The sequence below is a fragment of the Podarcis erhardii genome (assembly GCF_964252035.2).
Source record: "Podarcis erhardii genome assembly, chromosome: 6".
In the NCBI taxonomy this organism is placed as follows: Eukaryota; Metazoa; Chordata; class Lepidosauria; order Squamata; family Lacertidae; genus Podarcis; species Podarcis erhardii.
The window spans coordinates 83,055,174-83,074,192 of record NC_138510.1 but is presented as its reverse complement, the minus strand read 5'-3'; the positions used below and the strand labels follow the sequence as shown (position 1 = coordinate 83,074,192).

The following is a 19,019-nucleotide window of genomic DNA, read 5'->3' as shown; positions in this document are numbered from 1 at the left end:
CGGCTTAGCGGATTAGCGCTATTAGCGGCTTTTAGCGGCTTATCAGCTTAGCGGATAAGCAGATAAGCGGCTTAGCGGCTTAGAAAAAAAGGGGGGAGGGGAAAAAACCCCGCAGGAACTCGCAAGAAATTTTCGTCTTGCGAAGCAAGCCCATAGGAAATTCGTTTTGCGAAGCACCTCCAAAACGGAAAACCCTTTCGTCTAGCGGGTTTTCCATCTTGCGAGGCATTCATCTTGCAGGGCACCACTGTATTTAAAAGATTTGAATGTAGAAAAAAAAGTGTCCTGAGCACCTTTCATTTTGTGAGTGATAAATATATTCTTTGACTACAAGCATACTTTCCAATATTCTTACAACATGGAAGTTAAAATCTGAAAACATGTATGTATGTATGTATGTATGTATGTATGTATGTATGTATGTATTTTGCTTAGAAAACTAACAATCTTTCTAGTTTACTGGCACTAGTAACCAAAGTAATGAAGCATATGCCTAAAATTTGGAGACTTGGGGTTATAACTCCCGCTCTCAAGGAGCCCAGGTACCTTTTTCACACCTAACAATACAAGCAACACGAAGACCAGTATACTAGATAGCACTGCAATTCTTATTGCATGATACACATGACTTAGTACAACAAAAACAAAATGTGTACAACACAGGGGTTTGTTGTTCTGTACCTTTTTCACACCTAGCTCTCGCTGAGGTATGTAAACCTGTGTCTGGACTGTGCCACTTCACATGACAGGTGGGAGCTCACACAATAGTATGCTCCACTCATATATGTGAATATTAGATTTCAGGAAGAAGGGTTCTCGCCTGAGATGCTATTTTTCTCTGTGCAAGAAATATGTTTACATGGAATACTCACTCATAGGAGCTCCAATCTGCAGCCAGAAGGGGAACATCTGTGAGAAGTAGGGTTTAGTCTTCATACATAAAGGTAAAGGGACCCCTGACCATTAGGTCCGGTCATGACCGACTCTGGGGTTGCGGCGCTCATCTTGCTTTCTTGGCCGAGGGAGCCGGTGTACAGCTTCCGGGTCATGCGGCCAGCATGACTAAGCCGCTTCTGGCGAACCAGAGCAGCGCACAGAAACGCCGTTTACCTTCCCGCTGGAGTGGTACCTATTTATCTACTTGCACTTTGACGTGCTTTCGAACTGCTAGGTTGGCAGGAGCAGGGACCTAACAACGGGAGCTCACCCCATCGCGGGAATTTGAACCGCCGACCTTCTGATCAGCAAGTCCTAGGCTCTGTGGTTTAACCCACAGCGCCACCCGCTAACTTAATAGGTGGGTGGGTATGGGTATATTTGAACACACTGTGTAGGGGACTGGGGAACATAGACAACACGTACACCCTAACCCAAATAGACAGGCAATACGTCTATTGCAGACAGAACTCTGGATTGAGGTTGCACCTTTTCCCTTAGATGCAAAGCACCTAGGGCACATGTGTACATGCAGAGCTGCAACACACAAAAATTTAGTCATAATCTTCCAGCCCAATTCTTCCCGAGACGGCAAAAGGAGGAGAGCCATGTATCTGGGGAAGGGTGGGAAACAAATGCAAGTAACAACTGTAACAACAAATATATACACACGAATATACACACTCTTCCAGGATGGAGGTCCAAATGCCATACCTTTGCTGCACCTCATCTAACAGTAGTACTGCATGTATATTTCACTGAGAACATCGGATACTTGGTGAATGTCAACATATACTTAAGAACGAGGGCAATCCCACAGGAATTTGGTGAACTGCTTAACTGATATACAAGTGCATGTCAGCAGTCACCTAAATGGAATTGTCAGTATTTGCTATGTGCACGTCCAAACAGTGCAAAATATCTATTTCTCAGCATCGGGGAAATTTAAAGAAATGATTTATCTCATTTTATATACATTTAGATAATATTCCGTATAATTTACTTCCCAGTTTGTGGAGATTCTGTCAAGACTGCCTGCTTGCATAGATCATACGTAATGTTACAATGGATTTCTGAAGTTTGGCGAGTACCAACACTGGCATATGAATGCTGGCAATCGTAGTTAAATAAAGCATTGTTTAAATAGATCCTGGAGTTCAACTGTTCTGGCTTGGCACTATTCCACCCATTAGAATGGGCAAGCAATGTTAAAAGGTGACACACAGAGGATCCGCTAGAATACATTACTGATTGCAACTAGACATGACAAAAGAGGGACAAACTGTCCCTATCTTGATTTGAAGGGAGTCATTCTTTTCAGAGTGCAAAGAGACCTTTCTCATGCCAAATGTTTACCCGCAAGGCATCCACCATCTCCAGCTTTCTCTTCAGCAGTTACCCTCCCCAAGGAACTCCCTTGCAAGCTTGGTCCCCTTTCCTTTTCCCTAAACCTACCTTCCAACAGCGTGGATTGGAGGGTGCAAGGAAGGGGACTGCTCCTCTAGGACTTCATTTGGCCCGAAACCCATAGTAACAGGAAGTTGTCAATGCAATGGGGAATTTTAGAACTGCAGTTCGCTAGGATTTCAGGGTCGCTACAAAAGCAGTAGCTCGAAATAAGATTGATCTTATTTATGAGCTGAGCCAAAATTTAAGGAGGTTTTGTCTCGTATCATAAAAAGCTTGTTGTTTCCAAACAGCTCTCCCACTTCCAAAACTAGGCAACATAACCAATCATAACAATTAATGGCCCTCTTTAAAAAGCTATCTAACTTCTAGACCAAGTCAAATCTATAATTTGACACTATGTAAGATAGGAAAATCAGAATCAGTAGAGTATCTACAAATATATCAATTATTAATATATTTTGTTTATCCTTTCTGCTTAATGCTTGTACAAAGTATGAAAATGAGAGCAAGAAAATGCTTTACTAGATAATAAGTCCAGGCAGCACAAATCTAAAATGTATATGTGTCTTACAATTCTTGAATCTCTGACTATGGTACCTTGTTCCATTAATAATTCTGTACAAATACTTTTAATGTGGCAGTTAATGCTCAACATTGGCATGAACATAAATGATATTTACTTAAGCTTCTCAGTGTTTTGGTTTGACATATTTTTGAAATAACAAAATCACAGGCATGCATGGAGATGAGTTGGAGTAGATGTTTGAAAACCACGCTCATCCAAATTTTTGTGCCCCTTTAAAGCAAATTTCAACACACACAAGTAGCATTCTTTTGTATTTCAACAAAAGCATGCAAACTTACATGCTTTATACAGGGCCAGACCACATTTCAGTGGTAGTCCAAATGCTCTAAATTCCAAATACTTTCAATTCCAAGTATCTCCAATTTGAAGCGGGGAGGGACTGGAAAGTCTGTACTAACCAGAGAGCAGACAGCATTGAAGGAGATGGAGAAGTGGTCTGACTCAGCATAAGGCAAATTTATATATTTTTATGCTACCCATCAGACAAAGAGAATAAATCATATTTCTTCAATATCTTTCAAGAGGATTTTTCTTCTTGAAATTACCTTACCTGCCCAAGTCTTCTTTTCTCTGTGCTAAGTCTTTGTGGATTATGCAATGTGTAGACTGGAGTATATTGCACAAAACCTGAGCTACAAATTCCATACTCATCTTCTGTTTCCTACAGAATAAAATTAAGATGGAAAAACCTTTATGCATTTACTATATATGCAACATTTAAAGCGTCAAACAGAATTTCAGACAGTTTTACTCTGTATTCCAAAGGACACAGTTAATCACTAAAACCATTTATTTATTACAGAGACTAACAAAAAGAGATATTTCTTTAAGGGTTTAATATCTCTGTTTTTTTAGTCACTCTATACACACACATATATGGTACTAAATCACTTTTGCTAAAACAGATGGGGGAAAGATAAAAACTGTCACCAAAATTAACTTAAACTTCATAGCAAGATGTTTAAGCTGCCAAATAACTTTTAAATGGAGTGAAGCTTTCATGAAGAACAATTAACAACCAATTCATGTAATCAGCCTTCACGCTTGAAGGAGAAGGGAAATAATATTAAAAGTACTCGCTATACAATTAAATATTGCAGGCAAACAAATAAAAATTTAAAACGAACAAACAATGCCTTGACGACATGCCTCCAATACATTTATATTGCTGCTCTTGAAAGTTAAGGGATTTCAGCATGCTAAAATACTGCCACCATTTACAGATCTCATGAAAGTTAGACAACTACACCTTCTGAATTACATTTCTCTGGTAAAACTGGCTTTCCTTAAATTCTCAGCTTGAAGCAAAGGCTTCAATTGTGATATCAAAGCAATCAGCTTTATGAAAACATACATCCTGTTAACGTATCTTTGAAGACCTCTGTTTTTCCATGATAAATATGCAAACAATAAAGAGATTATTCGAGTGGATGCATAGAATGACAGATAGTTGCCAGAGGGCTTGTTATAAAAAATGTATTGTTGAACAAAGGGCTAAGCATATTTCAAAAGTCATTAAAAACACAAATCTTGTGGGATTTGTAAGGTATGTGCTTCAAACTGAAGCAAGAAACAAGGTAAGAAAGTACAAATTCTGTTACATACCTTGTGTTTTAACTTACTTCTCACTTCCTTTATCCCCTGTTTTGCATGATTTTTTGCCTAGGAAAAAAAGAAAAAAGAACTAAATGGCTTTGCAAAACAATGGTTTGAAGAGTGCTGTATATGAGGTGAAATTTAATTAAAAATTAAATCTCTCACATTATGTGGTATAATGAAAGGAAATTACTTCCTTGCTAATTTCACACATGATTGTTAATAAGGTTTGGGTGCATTAAAAATTGTATCTCAGCATATGTATATCTGGGTTACCAAAAAGAAAAAACAACAGCCACTAATTAAATGATATTTCTTTAATAGTTCTTTTGTGCATAATGGTATATTTGGAGAAAGACTTAGTTCAACCACTTGTTGAATAGTGAAAAAGTTATGGCAATGGAGTTCCAGTTGTGTCATTTTATGCAGTGATGTTGCTAACTGTGGCATCTTTGAGTTGGCACCATTATTAGGTTTACATTTTGTTGCACCAAAAATATCAGTCAAGTTTCATTCCACTATATGATATCAGCTTGCATAAAAATGAATCTTAGAACTTCCCTTAATTTAGAGGTGCAATAACCTCATACAGCTTAATCAACCATGAACCCCAAAATTTGTGATCACCTCCAAACTGGTGCCAAAGTTTTGTGGTTGTTTTGCAGCATTTTCTGGTGAAACCTCCATGTTTTGCAGCGCCCCATAAACTGAGTAATTAATACATCAAACCGGGATTCATAGTTAACACTAAAAAAATCCAGCGTTGTCTCAATTGCTTCAAACCACACACCCCCATTGCATAAAAGGTAGTGGATGTTTTCTTAAAGAAAAGGTTAAGTTTTAAGAGAGCAAGGGGAGCTCCAACCACCTCCCATTTGGATGCAGCTTAGCTATTGGAATTCCTAAAGCAGAATTCCTACAATGATTAGCGGTTTTCCACACAGGTATAGCTGTCGGGCAAAACAGAAGTCAACCGGGGGCAACTAACTCTAGATTATGATGGGGACTGTCACTCACAATTTCAAGGATCTGGGGAGAAAAATGGGCCTCGCTACAAACACAATAAAACTGGTAACTGAGACTGGGTTTAAATATATATGTGCATTTGGGTGGTCCCTCTGCACTGCTCTGCTTGCAAGTGACAACACAGTCAGATGTCTCCAAATGCCTATTTGAAAGCATTACAACACAGAAAAACGGTATCCATACTCTGATGTACATTCGGGTGATCTTTTCAGACTGATTTAGGCAAGTCTGAAAAGTTTAGTTTGGGTATAGGAAGGAGTAGCATCATGTCACGGCACCTTGGGGTAGCAATGGGTCACCAACACTTTGATGTAAGACAGCAGTGATGCCTGGGTTTCCCAGTGGCAATATATGGTGAGCTGCCATTTTAATTTCCCTCTGTGCTACAGAGTGATGCTAGGTCAGGGCATTGTGGGAAATTCAGATGGTCACTGCCATAGCCACCATCAGCTGAGCCCCAAGGGGGCCACAACAACATAGGAGGGACCCAGCAGTGGGCACATTCAGCACTAACAGATGAAGAGATATAATTGGCAAAATAGAGGGAGGAAAATCTAGTGGAAAAAAGAGAAGGGTAATTTTCTGACAACCTGTTAATGAGCTGTGTGTAAATTATAAATGAGCACATGAATCCACAGTGCTTTTAATGTATTTACCTGGATTATTTTTCTTCATATGTTCAGTATGATTTTGAATTGATGTACAATTAAAAATTCTCTTTTAAAAAAGAGATTAAGGAACTGATTTATTTATTGATGACTGGAGCCTCAAAGGAAGGCTGTGATTTGGAATAATAGTTTTCAGGCAAGGAAGGCTCTCCTTTGCCTCTGTGTTTGGCATTTAACCTTGCTGTTCCTTCACACGCAGAGCGTTCCCAACGTGAAGATAATCCCCATGTAGAGGGAAGGGTTACTAAACTTGCAATGTTGCTGTGAAGCCAAGTGTGTGTACTTGTGGCAAAATGTCAGATGCTGTGGCATGAATACTTGCAGCAAGCCAACTAGTTATTTTGGGGAAGGGGCGTCTTGACTGCTACAAAGTCTAGTCAAAAAGAGGTAATTCTCAAACCACTCATTCCAACTGAGTCTCAAAAAAGAAAAGCCATTAAGACCATATGGGATTATACCTCAGGGGCATCAATTCTTTCTGACCAACTGAGTTAAGTTTCACATGATATATAATTAAACTGGGCTTATGCTGTGGGTACGAATGCCAAAAGGTACTGATAGTTTTGTTTGGGGAAAGGGTGGTTGCCAGTAAAATGGCTAAAGTTGTTACGACGCAGTAACAAGTAACCTCAGCAAAGGCTCTGGAAAATACATTACTTTTTTTCAATGTAAAAGTTTAATATGCCTAGGAATGACTATGCAAATTTTGCAGAGAAGCTCTAAAACTGGTGCCCTGAAACTCTTGTTTTAGTCACACATCCGTTTGCCCTGCTGCTTTCCCCCAGCAAAACCTGAATCGGAACAAACAGCAATCTGGGTTTCTGCGGATTGCTGTTTGTTCCGATTTAGTGCTAAAGAGTGGTTTTTCTGGAGGAAAGTGGTGGGACAAAAGCAAAACTGCTCAGGCCCGTCCCTAGAAAGCACAGGACAAGTGGAAAACAAGTAGAAGTGTGGATGAGCCCTAAGCCAATGACATATAACCCCAATATCTGAACAATCCACAAATTGATGAAGGAACTCTAGAAATATCATTACTAGACACTAGAAGGACCTTTCAAGAGTGAACATAGACCACTGGTACCAAAATGTATGGGAAGTCGCCCTACTGGAAAAGTTAACCAACCAACTTAAACTAGCACGGGGACAAGCAAAGGAGGATGCCGTCACCCCAGTGTGGCTCCCCGTAATCACATATACAGCACAAGACAATGACCTATCCCCTGCAACAGCATACAAATCAATATGGCTAAACTGACCCAACAACCCTGGCCCCCATACACACACATTAAAAAAAACACCATACTGCAACCAACTGAAAGCAAGCAACCTGCACCCTCCAATCTCTCGCAATGCCAATTTTATTTATATATATATATATATATATATATATATATATATATACACACACACACACACACACACACACACACACATACATACACACATACATACATACACACACACACACACACACACGACCTACCCACATGATGCTGGCACAAAGCACTGCATAAACACTATGCAATAGATGGACTATCATAATCCCTATGGCCTTTCCCCCCAACCGCACAATGTCTATGATAATAGTGTCTCATCACAAATGTAAACAAACTGTGAAAAAGACTATGAATTGAAAGTGGAGACACTATACAGTAACATACCTCGGGATGAAGTCGCTTCGGGATGAATATTTTCAGGTTGCGCTCCATAGCGACCCAGAAGTAATGGAGTGCCTTACTTCCGGGTGTCGCCACTCGCGCATGCGCAGATGCTCAAAATGACGTCATGCACATGCGCGGAAGCAGCGAAAGGCGACCCGTGCAGACGCGTCTTACGTTCACTTCAGGATGCGAACGGGGCTCCGGAACGGATCCTGTTCGCATCCAGAGGTACCACTGTATATACTTGTTTGTTTGCTTGTTTTGTAACACAAGAAAATCTTTAATAAAAACTAATTTTAAAAAATTGATGGGGGAACTGACTTCCCTTTCCATCTATATCTAGAAATGTGATGATGTGGAATTCGCTGCAGTGCTGAAGAAAAAAATATTAGTAAGAGACAGATAACGCTCATCCGAAAGTCAGCGCTGGGGTGCAGTACTTAGATGGAGATGAAGGCCTGTGTAAAGAAAGTTCACAGCCAGAAAGGTGGTGTTGGAGAAATTGAATTAGTACTATATGGAGAAAATCACTCACAAGGATGGAGGGAGAGGTTGGAATTTTAGACCAAAACACTGGGTACAGGCAAGAAAGGGCTGAGTTTCCCTGCTGTGCTGCCAAGCTGCAATTGTGTTGTGTTTGAGTGAAATGAATTTCCCCTCTACAGTGGTACCTTGGTTCTCAAACGCCTTGGTTCCCAAACGCCGAAAACCAGAAAGTAAGTGTTCCGGTTTTTGAAAGTTTTTCAGAAGCTGAACGTCCAATGTGGTTGTCAGCTATTGTTTCCGGGGCGCCTGCACCCATCAGAAGCTGAGCCTTGGTTTTCGAACATTTCGGAAGTCCATTCCAGAATGGATTAAGTTTGGCACTTTTGTTTTTGCTATTTATTTTGCGCTTTTGTTTTTGAGGCTTTTTTGGTTAATTAGTTTTTGTGACTGACTGACTGACTGATTGATTGTGTGACTTCGGAAATGGATAAAAGCCCCCCATCCAAACAATGACTATCATCAGTGCAGGTAAGAAAAAATAATAATTTTAATTTTTATCATCTACAATACGGTCTTATTTGTTTTATAGTACAGCACATTGATTTCATTTTATGGATCAATGGTCTCGTTAGATAGTAAAATTTATGTTAAATTGCTGTTTTAGGGGTTGTTTTTAAAAGTCTGGAACGGATTAATCTGTTTTACATTGCTTTCTATGGGAAAGCACACGCTGGTTTGGGGATGCTTTGGTTTTGGAACGGACTTCCGGAATGGATTAAGTTTGAGAACCAAGGTACCAGTGTATACCTGGCAAAAATGGCCTTCAGTTTGGATAGTGAACAATGAGTATGATTTGCATGCAAACTCCAGCATACTAGGAAGCCTGGAAATTGGTGGAACTCTAAATTAGTCCTCTTCTCTGCTTGCAGCCTACTCTATTATTCCTTTCCCTTTCTAAGCAAGGAACTAGGTTGGGTCCTACATCACGGTGAAAATGAGAAAACACTATCTGCATCCTGGAGTTAAGCTTGGCAAGAAGAACAGGAGGACTGGGGGAGTTATTATGGTCCTGTTCTTGCCAACCCTAGTTCCTGGAAGCTGTAATAGCTGTTCTGGAAATAAATTCATTTTTTACATTTTTTTTTTGCAGTAATTTAGATTAAAATAGGACATGCAGTTTGCAGAAAAATGAAACAGAACAGGGCTAGAGCTTACATATTGGTATGCTGTTTTCATAGCTGGGCTGGCTCTGGTCATAGCTGTGTTGATCAGGGCTCCTCCTTTCTGAAATATACAATGCATAAATATTCTGAAATACACAAAACACACATTGATCACCTTCCCAGCATAATTAAATGTTAAGGTTTTGCAAAGCAAAAATAAAATGCAATGGCCTCACCACTGCCATTGTCACTCCCCGATATCCCTCTCAGAAGATTTATACAGCTGCATTTTGTCAGCCTTTGTCTGCTACAGCCCAAGCATTATAATATGTCATCCCTATGGCTGACACATTTATCAATGCTTTTTAATGTAACCATATAGGGCACAATCTACCAGGAAGTTCTCCTTCATAAGCTCTGATTGTATAAACAGAAGTTGTGTAAGGGAGGCTTGCACAGAAGTTCATTGTGCATATGCTCCCATATCTGTTGTACAAATTCCTAGACATCTTCCTGTAATTTGCTAAATGAGAATACTACATTATAGCAATAGATGGAAGCCTTGGGCAAATTTTAAATACCATTGACACACTTCCTTACCTTAACTGTATACATCCACTGGTGATATGATCTTGAATTTCCTAAAACACAAATGAGAGAGAAGCCAGAAAGGTAGGGTTCCTTTAAAATTTTGTTTGTTCAAAAACACATAATATTCTTTACATATTTACATGCAGTCCCAACTTTCTATGGAATGTAAAGGACTGAAACCTCACTGAACATCAACATGAAGTATTCTGCTTTATTACAAAACAAAACAAAAAGATGTGTTGGTTTTCCTGAGAATGCCCATACCAAATATGAAGAAAACTGAAAAAAATTGCAGGAATTTGTACTAGAATATTAGTTTCATACAGTGGAAATAAGGGGTAATATATTAGAGTATTAAATGACGTTTTTCTTTTTCTTTGCTGTCTACAGTAGCTACTGCCTTGTAGGTGAGGAAAATTAGGCAAATGGGACAACTACAAACAGATACACGTTTACTGGGCACTATTACTCTATTAAATTGCTCACAACAGTCAAGTTAAAATTTGACTGCTTGAAAGAGGAAGCTTTCCTTTTACTTAGCAGCACAAGAAAGACTCGTGGGTTTGGTTTTTAGACAACATTAAGAGAGAACGGGATTGTTGATTTTGAGACAATGTGAGAGGCAATGACAATTGCTGTAATGGAAACTTCCAATCCAATAAATGGAGCTAAAAAGAAAGAGAATGTGAAGGGTTTCCCCAAGCTACATATGGGTTTTACAACAGTGCTTCAAAAGCCTCTTAAACTCAATAATAAACCTAACAGCTAGAGGCGGAGTGAAATTCTGTTTACTTTGCACATTGGGGTAAAGCCAAAAAAACACCTCACCTCTTATAAACCACTTCTGCAAACTGCACATGATGGTGGCAGAACCACGTCTTCAAAAATGCACGTTCCTGTCAAAAGAACGCCTGTATAGCAGGCGGCAGCAAATTCTAGCAAAAAAATTGGGAAGGGACTCTCAATGATGAGAGTGCATGACTGACAATGAAAAAAGGTGTCAGGCTCAAGCCCTGGTAGGGAGAAAGAGCTCCGCCATTGGAGTGTGGAGAGCTGCAGTCAGGCAGAATAGACAATACTGGTATATAAGGCAGCTTCCTAGATATTCTGCATGGCCGGTGGTTGCGAAATCCAGGTTGTTTTTCCTTTCTGTTCTCAGAGCTCAGGTGGGACAAAAACGGCTAGGATACATGGGTTGCATGAGGAAGAACGATGGGAACCTCCTCTTCCCTCCAGCTTTGGAAGAAGTCATTTTGCTGTTTTGCGTTTTGAGTAACACGGCATCCATTTTGTATATCGATTTATCTGTTTAGTGAAATAATGAGAACTCTCTACAGCTGCCTGGTGCCATCCAGCTGTTTCTGACTACACCTCCCACAACTTCAGTCGTGACCACTGGGCACCATGTTGGTGAAGGTCAACAACATGTTGAAAACCAATTTTAAAAACTATTGTCAACCACCATTATTTCTTTCATAACCGCCTATGCCCTTTTAAATGAGGGAGGGGGTGTTATTGTTTTTGTTCGTTACTATGGCATGTATTTCTGTGTTTTTACATTGTAAACCGCCTTGTGGTTCTTGGATGAAGGGTGGTATAGAAATTTTAACAAAAACAACGATAATTTCAATGCAACAAGAATGACCCAAACAGTATGGACAAAAATCTATACCTCCACCAAAGCCACCCGAAGAGATTTCTTCTTCAAACACATCAGAAAACCCTTTTCCTGCATTTAGCTTTGCAAGTCGACCTTCAATGAACTGCAAAAAGAAAAAAGTGGATGAAAGCAATTATGTCTTTGTTGAAGGTTTACGTTTCAAACCTTCTGTTTAATTCTTATTTGTTGACAGCCCTACAGAAAGTGCCAGAGTTACAGAAGGAGCCCCATTATTGTCAGCTAATTCTCTGATTTTGCTCCTGAGAGGATTCTGCAGGCTGCCAATCTGCTAATGGGCCATATCTAAGGTGCTAGCAATTGTATTAAAAAGTTCAAAGCAACCTGGACCCTAAATGTTTGAATTAGCATCTCCGCCCATATGAATCTACCCATGTGTTAAGATCGGCTGCTGAAATCATCTTGGCTGTCCTGCATCCAAGGAGCACTGCCTGATCCCTGCTTGATCACTGGCACCTTTGGGAGAGTCACTGCTAGTGTCCCTTCAAGGCTCAGATGCATGGCATGCATCCATAAGAAGCCATGCATTCAGTATCAAGGGCCTGGTTTTGTGAAACTCCCTACCAGGTGAGGTCAGAGAGGCCTCCTTCCTGCTGAACGCCTGGCGCTTTTGTTCCAGGCAGCCTTTTAACTGAAATCTGATTTTATAACATCGGTCCTGAAAGACCTTCATTGGCTCCCAGTACGTTTCCGAGCACAATTTGAAGTGTTGGTGCTGACCTTTATTTTTATTTTTTTAATAATATTTATTCAAATTTTCAAGATACAAAAACATTTAAAACATAAGCAAACAAAAACAGAAAAAATGCAAAAGAAAAAAGAAAAAAAGAGAGAAAAGTAAACATGATTCAAAATAACTTCATTTCATTATCTTGTGTCTTAGACTTCCTCATACCTCCCTTTTTTGTATTCCAATTTAATCATTGTTTCAGCAAATTCTTCCCATATTTGTCAAAAAAAAAGAATAATTTATCTTAACAATCTATTTCAAATTTATCAATATTACCTTTAACTTTATCTTTACTTTCAAAACCATATACCTTTAAATTTAGACTTTAAATTATATTTATACTTATTATCTTCGAATCTTTCTACTAAAGCCAATTATTTCCTTTCCGCCACAGTCTATTATTTCACAAATGTTACTCAGAAATAGCCAAATATATAAAATAAAGTTCAATTCTAGTTGACCTTTAAAGCCCTAAAAGGACTCGGCCTTGTATACCTGAAGGAGCATCTCCACTCCCATTGTTCAGACTGGACACTGAGATCAAGCACCGAGGGCCTTCTGGCTGTTCCCACACTGCGAGAAGTGAATCCATAGGGAACCAGGCAGAGGGCCTTCTAGGTAGTGGCGCCCACCCTGTGGAACACTCTCCCGTCAGATGTTAAGGAGATATAACCTTTAGAAGACATCTGAAGCTGCCCTTTATAGGGAAGCTTTTTAAGGTTTAAGGTTTTATTATGTTTTTCTATGTTGGAAGCCGCTCAGAGTGGCTGGGGCAATCCAGTCAGATGGGTGGGGTACAAATAATGAAATTGTTGTTGTCGTTTTAGCTCATTTTTAGTTTTATTGTACACAGCCCAGAGATAACTTTGATTAAGCAGCAAACAAATTGTGGACATCAATGAAATAATGATGAATCTGCTTTGCAACAACCAGAGAAAGAACTTACTCTGTTGTGGCACCCAATTATGGAACACCTTCCCACTTGATGCATGGCTGGTGCCAGTGCTGATGTTTGATGAGAAACCAAACCAATTGAGTGTGGCTTAACATGTTAACAAAGTAGAAGCAGGAGGAGGACTTGGAGATATTGAGTGACATTATTATTATTATTATTAATTATAATCATCCTCATTATTAGTATACTGCCCTTCATCTGAAGATCTCAGGGCAGTTCTTAAAGGGGAAAATGCAAAATAATAATATAAAATACATAACATAACATAACAAAACAAAAACAAATGAGTAACGCCCCCTCTCAGAAGACTTGGACACTCATCTCCCTGTGAAGAAATGTGAGAGTTCCACGCACACATCTGGAATGTACAGATGTGGGAGACATTTGCATGTGTTACACAAGAGGGCAGTGAGAGTAATATGCACATATTCTACAGGGCCTAATTTGCAAATTCTGATTCTTTCCCAGGGTACCTCCATAGTCATTAAATAATGCAATGAATTGTACCGTGTTGTACCCGAGCATTTATATTTCATAGAGTTTCATGAAGCAAAGTTGATGATTTACTCATCTGAGGAACAGAACTATGCTCCAGTCAGTTTTACAGGATGACTCAAGGAAGAGTCCATTCATTTCCTTAGTATTATTATAGGCCAGAGCCAAAGAGCTGAACCTTCCATACCACTTTCTCTTCATTAATTTCTTCATATTCAGTTGAATATATGCCCACACATGGTCCAAATTTAATTATAGCCACAAACACTTTGTGACTTACCTTTGTAAAGTTTATTATTTAGGTACATACATTGGTTCATTTTACACCATAGTTTGAAGGACTGGGAACATGCCAGAGGTTTATACCGTCCCTTCCCTCACATGTATTCTCCCTTCTCTTTCCTGGTTTGCCTAACTATATTTTTTTCCAATGCTAAAGTCAGACAAACTATGGTTAATACTAACCATGCTAACCCACTTGTTTTCAAATCATGCTTTGGAGGCAGTTGCCATTTAAGCCCATTTGGACCTCATGGCTCTATCTGATTAGAACAAACTAGGAAACAGAATAAGAAATCAGCATGTGAGACTAAGACATGCCCGTAATTCACCAAACCATGGAAAATGCTAATCTGAGCCATAGAGAAATTTAGAGTCTGCCTATAGACAGACGCATGGTGTGAAGTAACACCGGATTAAGAATACAAGATCAAGAATTGTTCACAATGCTAAACAACTTAGTAAAAGAAACTACAATGTTTTGTTAAAAGCTTTAATTTGCCTTAAAGGATTAATAAAAACAAAGAGTCTTCCCCAACTCTTCAAAAGCACTGACATTTTTAGAATGCTTTCAAGCAGTAATCTATTTTGGTCAGGGTTAGGTGGTAGCCCAAGTATGAGATAAACGGGGAAAGCATTTGACTGATTGCGCATTTTTCAACATGAATTACTACCGAATTGCTGTTAACTGAAACAGTACACAGGAGCCAATAGAAATTAATTATTTGGCTGACTGTCATACACTATCACAGATTATCCAAACAGACCCGTCAGTGACAATCTGATGCTTGTCAATGGATAGACTGATGACATGAAACAAACTGTTCCACGAGTACATTTTTTAAGAAAGAAGATAAACGCAGACACAGCAGTAGCAAAGTACACACTATCACGGGCGATTATTTCCTCTTCTCCTCAGCTAACTTTTTTTACCCACCCCACTTAAGCTGGCTTTTTCCCAAATGGGTTTGGTTCATGGTCAGACCACAGTATGGGATCGCTGGATTGTTTCACAGCAAGAATGAGATAAAGCACCTTTAGCTACCAGGGTGCAGAAAGCATCCCTTGAACCACAAGACATTATCTATTCAGGGAAAAGCTAAGAATTCATCCCTCGCTATAAAACCAGCACATGATTTATGGATAGTCTAATCATTAGGTAAAGTTACACAGACACAAACTAAGCTGCTAAGCTTTAGGATATGGGAGGCGGGCAGTGGGGAGCTGAAATCTTGCATAGACCATTTTAATACAAAAGGGAATTGCACTGAAATGAACAGTGGTTCTACAGAGCAGTGTTAGCTGGACTGGATTTTATTTCACCTACAAAATTAACAGTATATCATAAAACAGTGATGGACAATTAGTAATCGAGCTGGATGTGGCTCCCAATGTTAGTCATACTCTGTCCATTTATTTCAATGGGTTGCTTTGAACAGCACTGGATCTCACCCTTCATTTAGCCCCTAGTAGCCTTGGTTTAGGAACAAAAGTCTCACACTGTCATGATTTAACGTTGCGCGCACACATCCTAAGGATTGGTGCAACTGGGAACTATGCTCCATTAGCCATGACATTTTTCTGCTAGGTAGGTATCAACTTTATTATGGAGCTGACCACCTCTGGCCCTGAAGAACGTAGTGGCCTCTAAGATTAAATAAGTGGTCGTTGAACCAAGAGCACATTTGCACAAAAAATTCAGAAGGGCTGGAAATGCTGAATGCACTTCTGAATGCTGCAGTAAGTACACGCAAAGAAGTGCAAAAAATAATGTTCTGTTTCTTACAGTATTTACCATCATGGAAAGAGATCTCCCAGTTATCTATTTGCCAAATTACATGCAAGCCTGACTTCCCGATTCCAAATTACATCAAGATGCTGTCCTTTTTCTCCCCCTAAGGGACCTTTTTTGTGCTAAGATTTAGCATTACGAAGACACGCTTTGATCTTTCCTTCTTGACCTTTGATTCTTACTTATGATTCTTTTCGTAACAGCTAGCTGCCATCAGCTGTAGCAGCCACGGTTTTCCAAAGCAGCTGTAAGCGACAGTGCAGGAGTTAATACCAAATATGAGATATACTCAAGGCTGGAGTAATTGTGGGTTCATTCGTTCAAGTCTGCTGGTGCCAGTAGTCCCATACCAATCATCATCAGATTGAAATCATCCCATCTGTGGCCTCTTATTTGCACAACCAAACAATATTGGTGCAATAAGCATGGCAAATGTTGCTTAGTAATGTGTATGTAGAGATCCTGAGCATTAGCAGTGATATACCAATATTGTTGTTATAACATAGCTTTGCTCTGTAGCCACATAGGATACCCTTCTCGTTCTCCCCCAATTGCATATCTTCCCTGTTGATTTCCATTTCGAAGTAGGTGGGTTTTGAAGAGGATTAGAAGGCAGTGAATGGGAAGCACACCAATAGTTGCCCCTTTGCGGAGCCACCAATCTAGTCCAAAGTCTTCTATGACCTATTTGTTTTATCGGTGCTATATAACACTGTGTATTCACAGCCCTTATAATCTAGCCTATAAATTTATTATGATTCAACTTTCCCCAAAGAGCCAGAGTTAACACATGGATGTGTCTCCCAAAACTACCGTAATAAAACTGCTTTCTCCTATCTACATATTATTCCACTATAGGCCTTCGGACTGTTTAAAAGATTTATTTCCTGTTGCAAAGGAAGAATGCTTTGCATTGGATACAGCAAAGTTTTAAATTGAGCCTTCTTATAACTCAAATAACCTTGAAAGAGACCCAATTACAAACAAGAACTCTTGGATAAGAGGCAGCTGGATGAAGGATAAGGAGGAAGGATGATATCCAAAATAAACTGAAGAAGAGGCAATACATTGGCTATAAAAATGAAATAGTTTTATAACATCTTCCTTTGCCTCTTGGAAGATAATATTATTTCTGTTCTACCCAATTAAAAGCTGCACATATTTCACTTACGTTGTCGTAAATCTCTACCTCAGCCGTTAAATCTCAGACACAAACTTACCATTTTTTATAGTGAAAGTTGGCTACCACCCTCTGAATTTCTCTTATCTATCATGGTAGTATATCTTCAAAGAGAGCTAGCAGATTAGTTAAACACGGCCTCCCCACCTAAGATTCCTGATGCTTTAATCAGAGATGGCGTTTTCTGCTTTGACCTGTAGCTTGTGCCGCAGTGTTTATCCAGCACTATAAAAATAACCTTTTTGGACTGACCCCTTGGTCATATTTATATTGTATTTTCCTCTTCCCACCCAAGCAGTGGATATCTTCATGGCAGCCATTTAAGGATCAGTTTCTTCCAACAAGGGAGGAGCAAGTCTTATGACACCTTTCTTAATATTTAATTAGACATTTACAGGCTCAAAAGAAATTGATAGAAAATGGCAGCCAGCACTGGCAAGGATATGTCCAGGACAGAATTGAAGCACCTCCCTAATTCCAGCAAGTTAAGAGTATTTCTAGACTGCTTCCATTAAGCCCCCACCTCTGAACATCTAGCTTCAAACCTAGAATTTAGGATTCAGTGGGGAACAACTGAATCTGTTGTAGCAGTGAAGAATAGATCAGAGGCATCTGCTTATAACCTAACCAAAGTTCCTTATTATGTCAGAACGCAGGAAACTCTGATTAGTTTAAAACACGATTTGCAAATGAATCAGGGCCAGAAGTTACAGTTTGATCCTGGCTTGTTTGAACAAAGCATAGTTTTGGAACTGTAGTAGATTGACTAGACCTCTTGAATTCTCCTTGCATAATCTCCAGAGTTGCTGATAGAAATGGTCAATAGATATGAAATGTGGGAACATATTGCACAGATTGAATCTATTCTTCAGTTTTCATACATGTACAATAGAGGAGAACTAAACTGAGAAGCCACTCGCTCTGTACCTGTTTAAAAAGTTGAAGGTTCACTGCAGTTTCCAAAAACTGCTTAAAAGTGCTGGAACGATGCTTGACAAAACTTTCTTCACAGAAACTGACAGGCTCGCCCTAAATTACAAGAAAGGAAATTAGCAAGATATTTATTTGGGAACAGTCAGTGCAGTTCTATTCGAGACACACACACAAACAAATATATCACTCACTAATTTTCAGCACTGAAGAATTACATATCCTTAAGCCATGTGGGCATTTGCTGACTCCCAAACAAATGCAGGAGACAGAAGTAACAAAAACCTGAAATTCACATGTAACAAATCTTAATTTACGTTTAACACAGAGAACAAGATTTGAGACCATTCTTACCTATGCAAGACTCCCCAAAGGGACCTTGGCATGGCCACTAAGTCACTGCAATTCTTATCATAATCTTATTATGCATATATCAGCAAAATCTAATAATTTTTATGCCCCCTTTACCACACATATGCCCCCTTTACCACACAACTAAAACTATATTTATTTTTCCCCGTGCAACTTTTTTTTAACCCCTTTCTTCTGAAAGGCAAGCAGTTTGTTAAAAGCAATATCTATGTATTTTTTTGGCCTGTGGGGAAAATCTCTGAAATGTGGTAAAGAGATATATAAGAGCAGAATGAACGAGACCTCCATGGTTATAAGATTTGCCAAGTATGAATCGTGGGGTTACTTTGAAACCTTTTACATTCCTGTAATTCTATAATGAACTACAGTGAGCTCCATTTCCCCAATCATCCAAATTTGAATTATTCAAATCCTTCAGTCCTGCAGATTCATTGTGGATTTCCCATAAGGCTCCAGTGGCTGCTTAGTTCTCTATTGGGTGCACC

At 39.3% G+C, this 19,019-nt stretch overlaps 1 protein-coding gene across 2 annotated transcripts in view; it reads right to left on the bottom strand.

Annotated features, from left to right (window-relative positions):
* The window catches only part of DENND1B (DENN domain containing 1B), a 176,344-nt gene that overhangs the window by 23,902 nt on the left and 133,423 nt on the right, over nucleotides 1-19,019 (bottom strand). For both annotated transcript variants that reach the window (XM_081865866.1, XM_081865867.1), the window contains exons 14-19: nucleotides 18,160-18,261; nucleotides 11,796-11,886; nucleotides 10,133-10,173; nucleotides 9,585-9,653; nucleotides 4,538-4,594; nucleotides 3,483-3,593 (exon numbers count right to left, since the gene is read on the bottom strand). In XM_081865866.1, coding sequence (XP_081721992.1) covers nucleotides 3,483-3,593; nucleotides 4,538-4,594; nucleotides 9,585-9,653; nucleotides 10,133-10,173; nucleotides 11,796-11,886; nucleotides 18,160-18,261 — 471 coding nt within the window. The remainder of the gene's footprint in view (nucleotides 1-3,482; nucleotides 3,594-4,537; nucleotides 4,595-9,584; nucleotides 9,654-10,132; nucleotides 10,174-11,795; nucleotides 11,887-18,159; nucleotides 18,262-19,019) is intronic.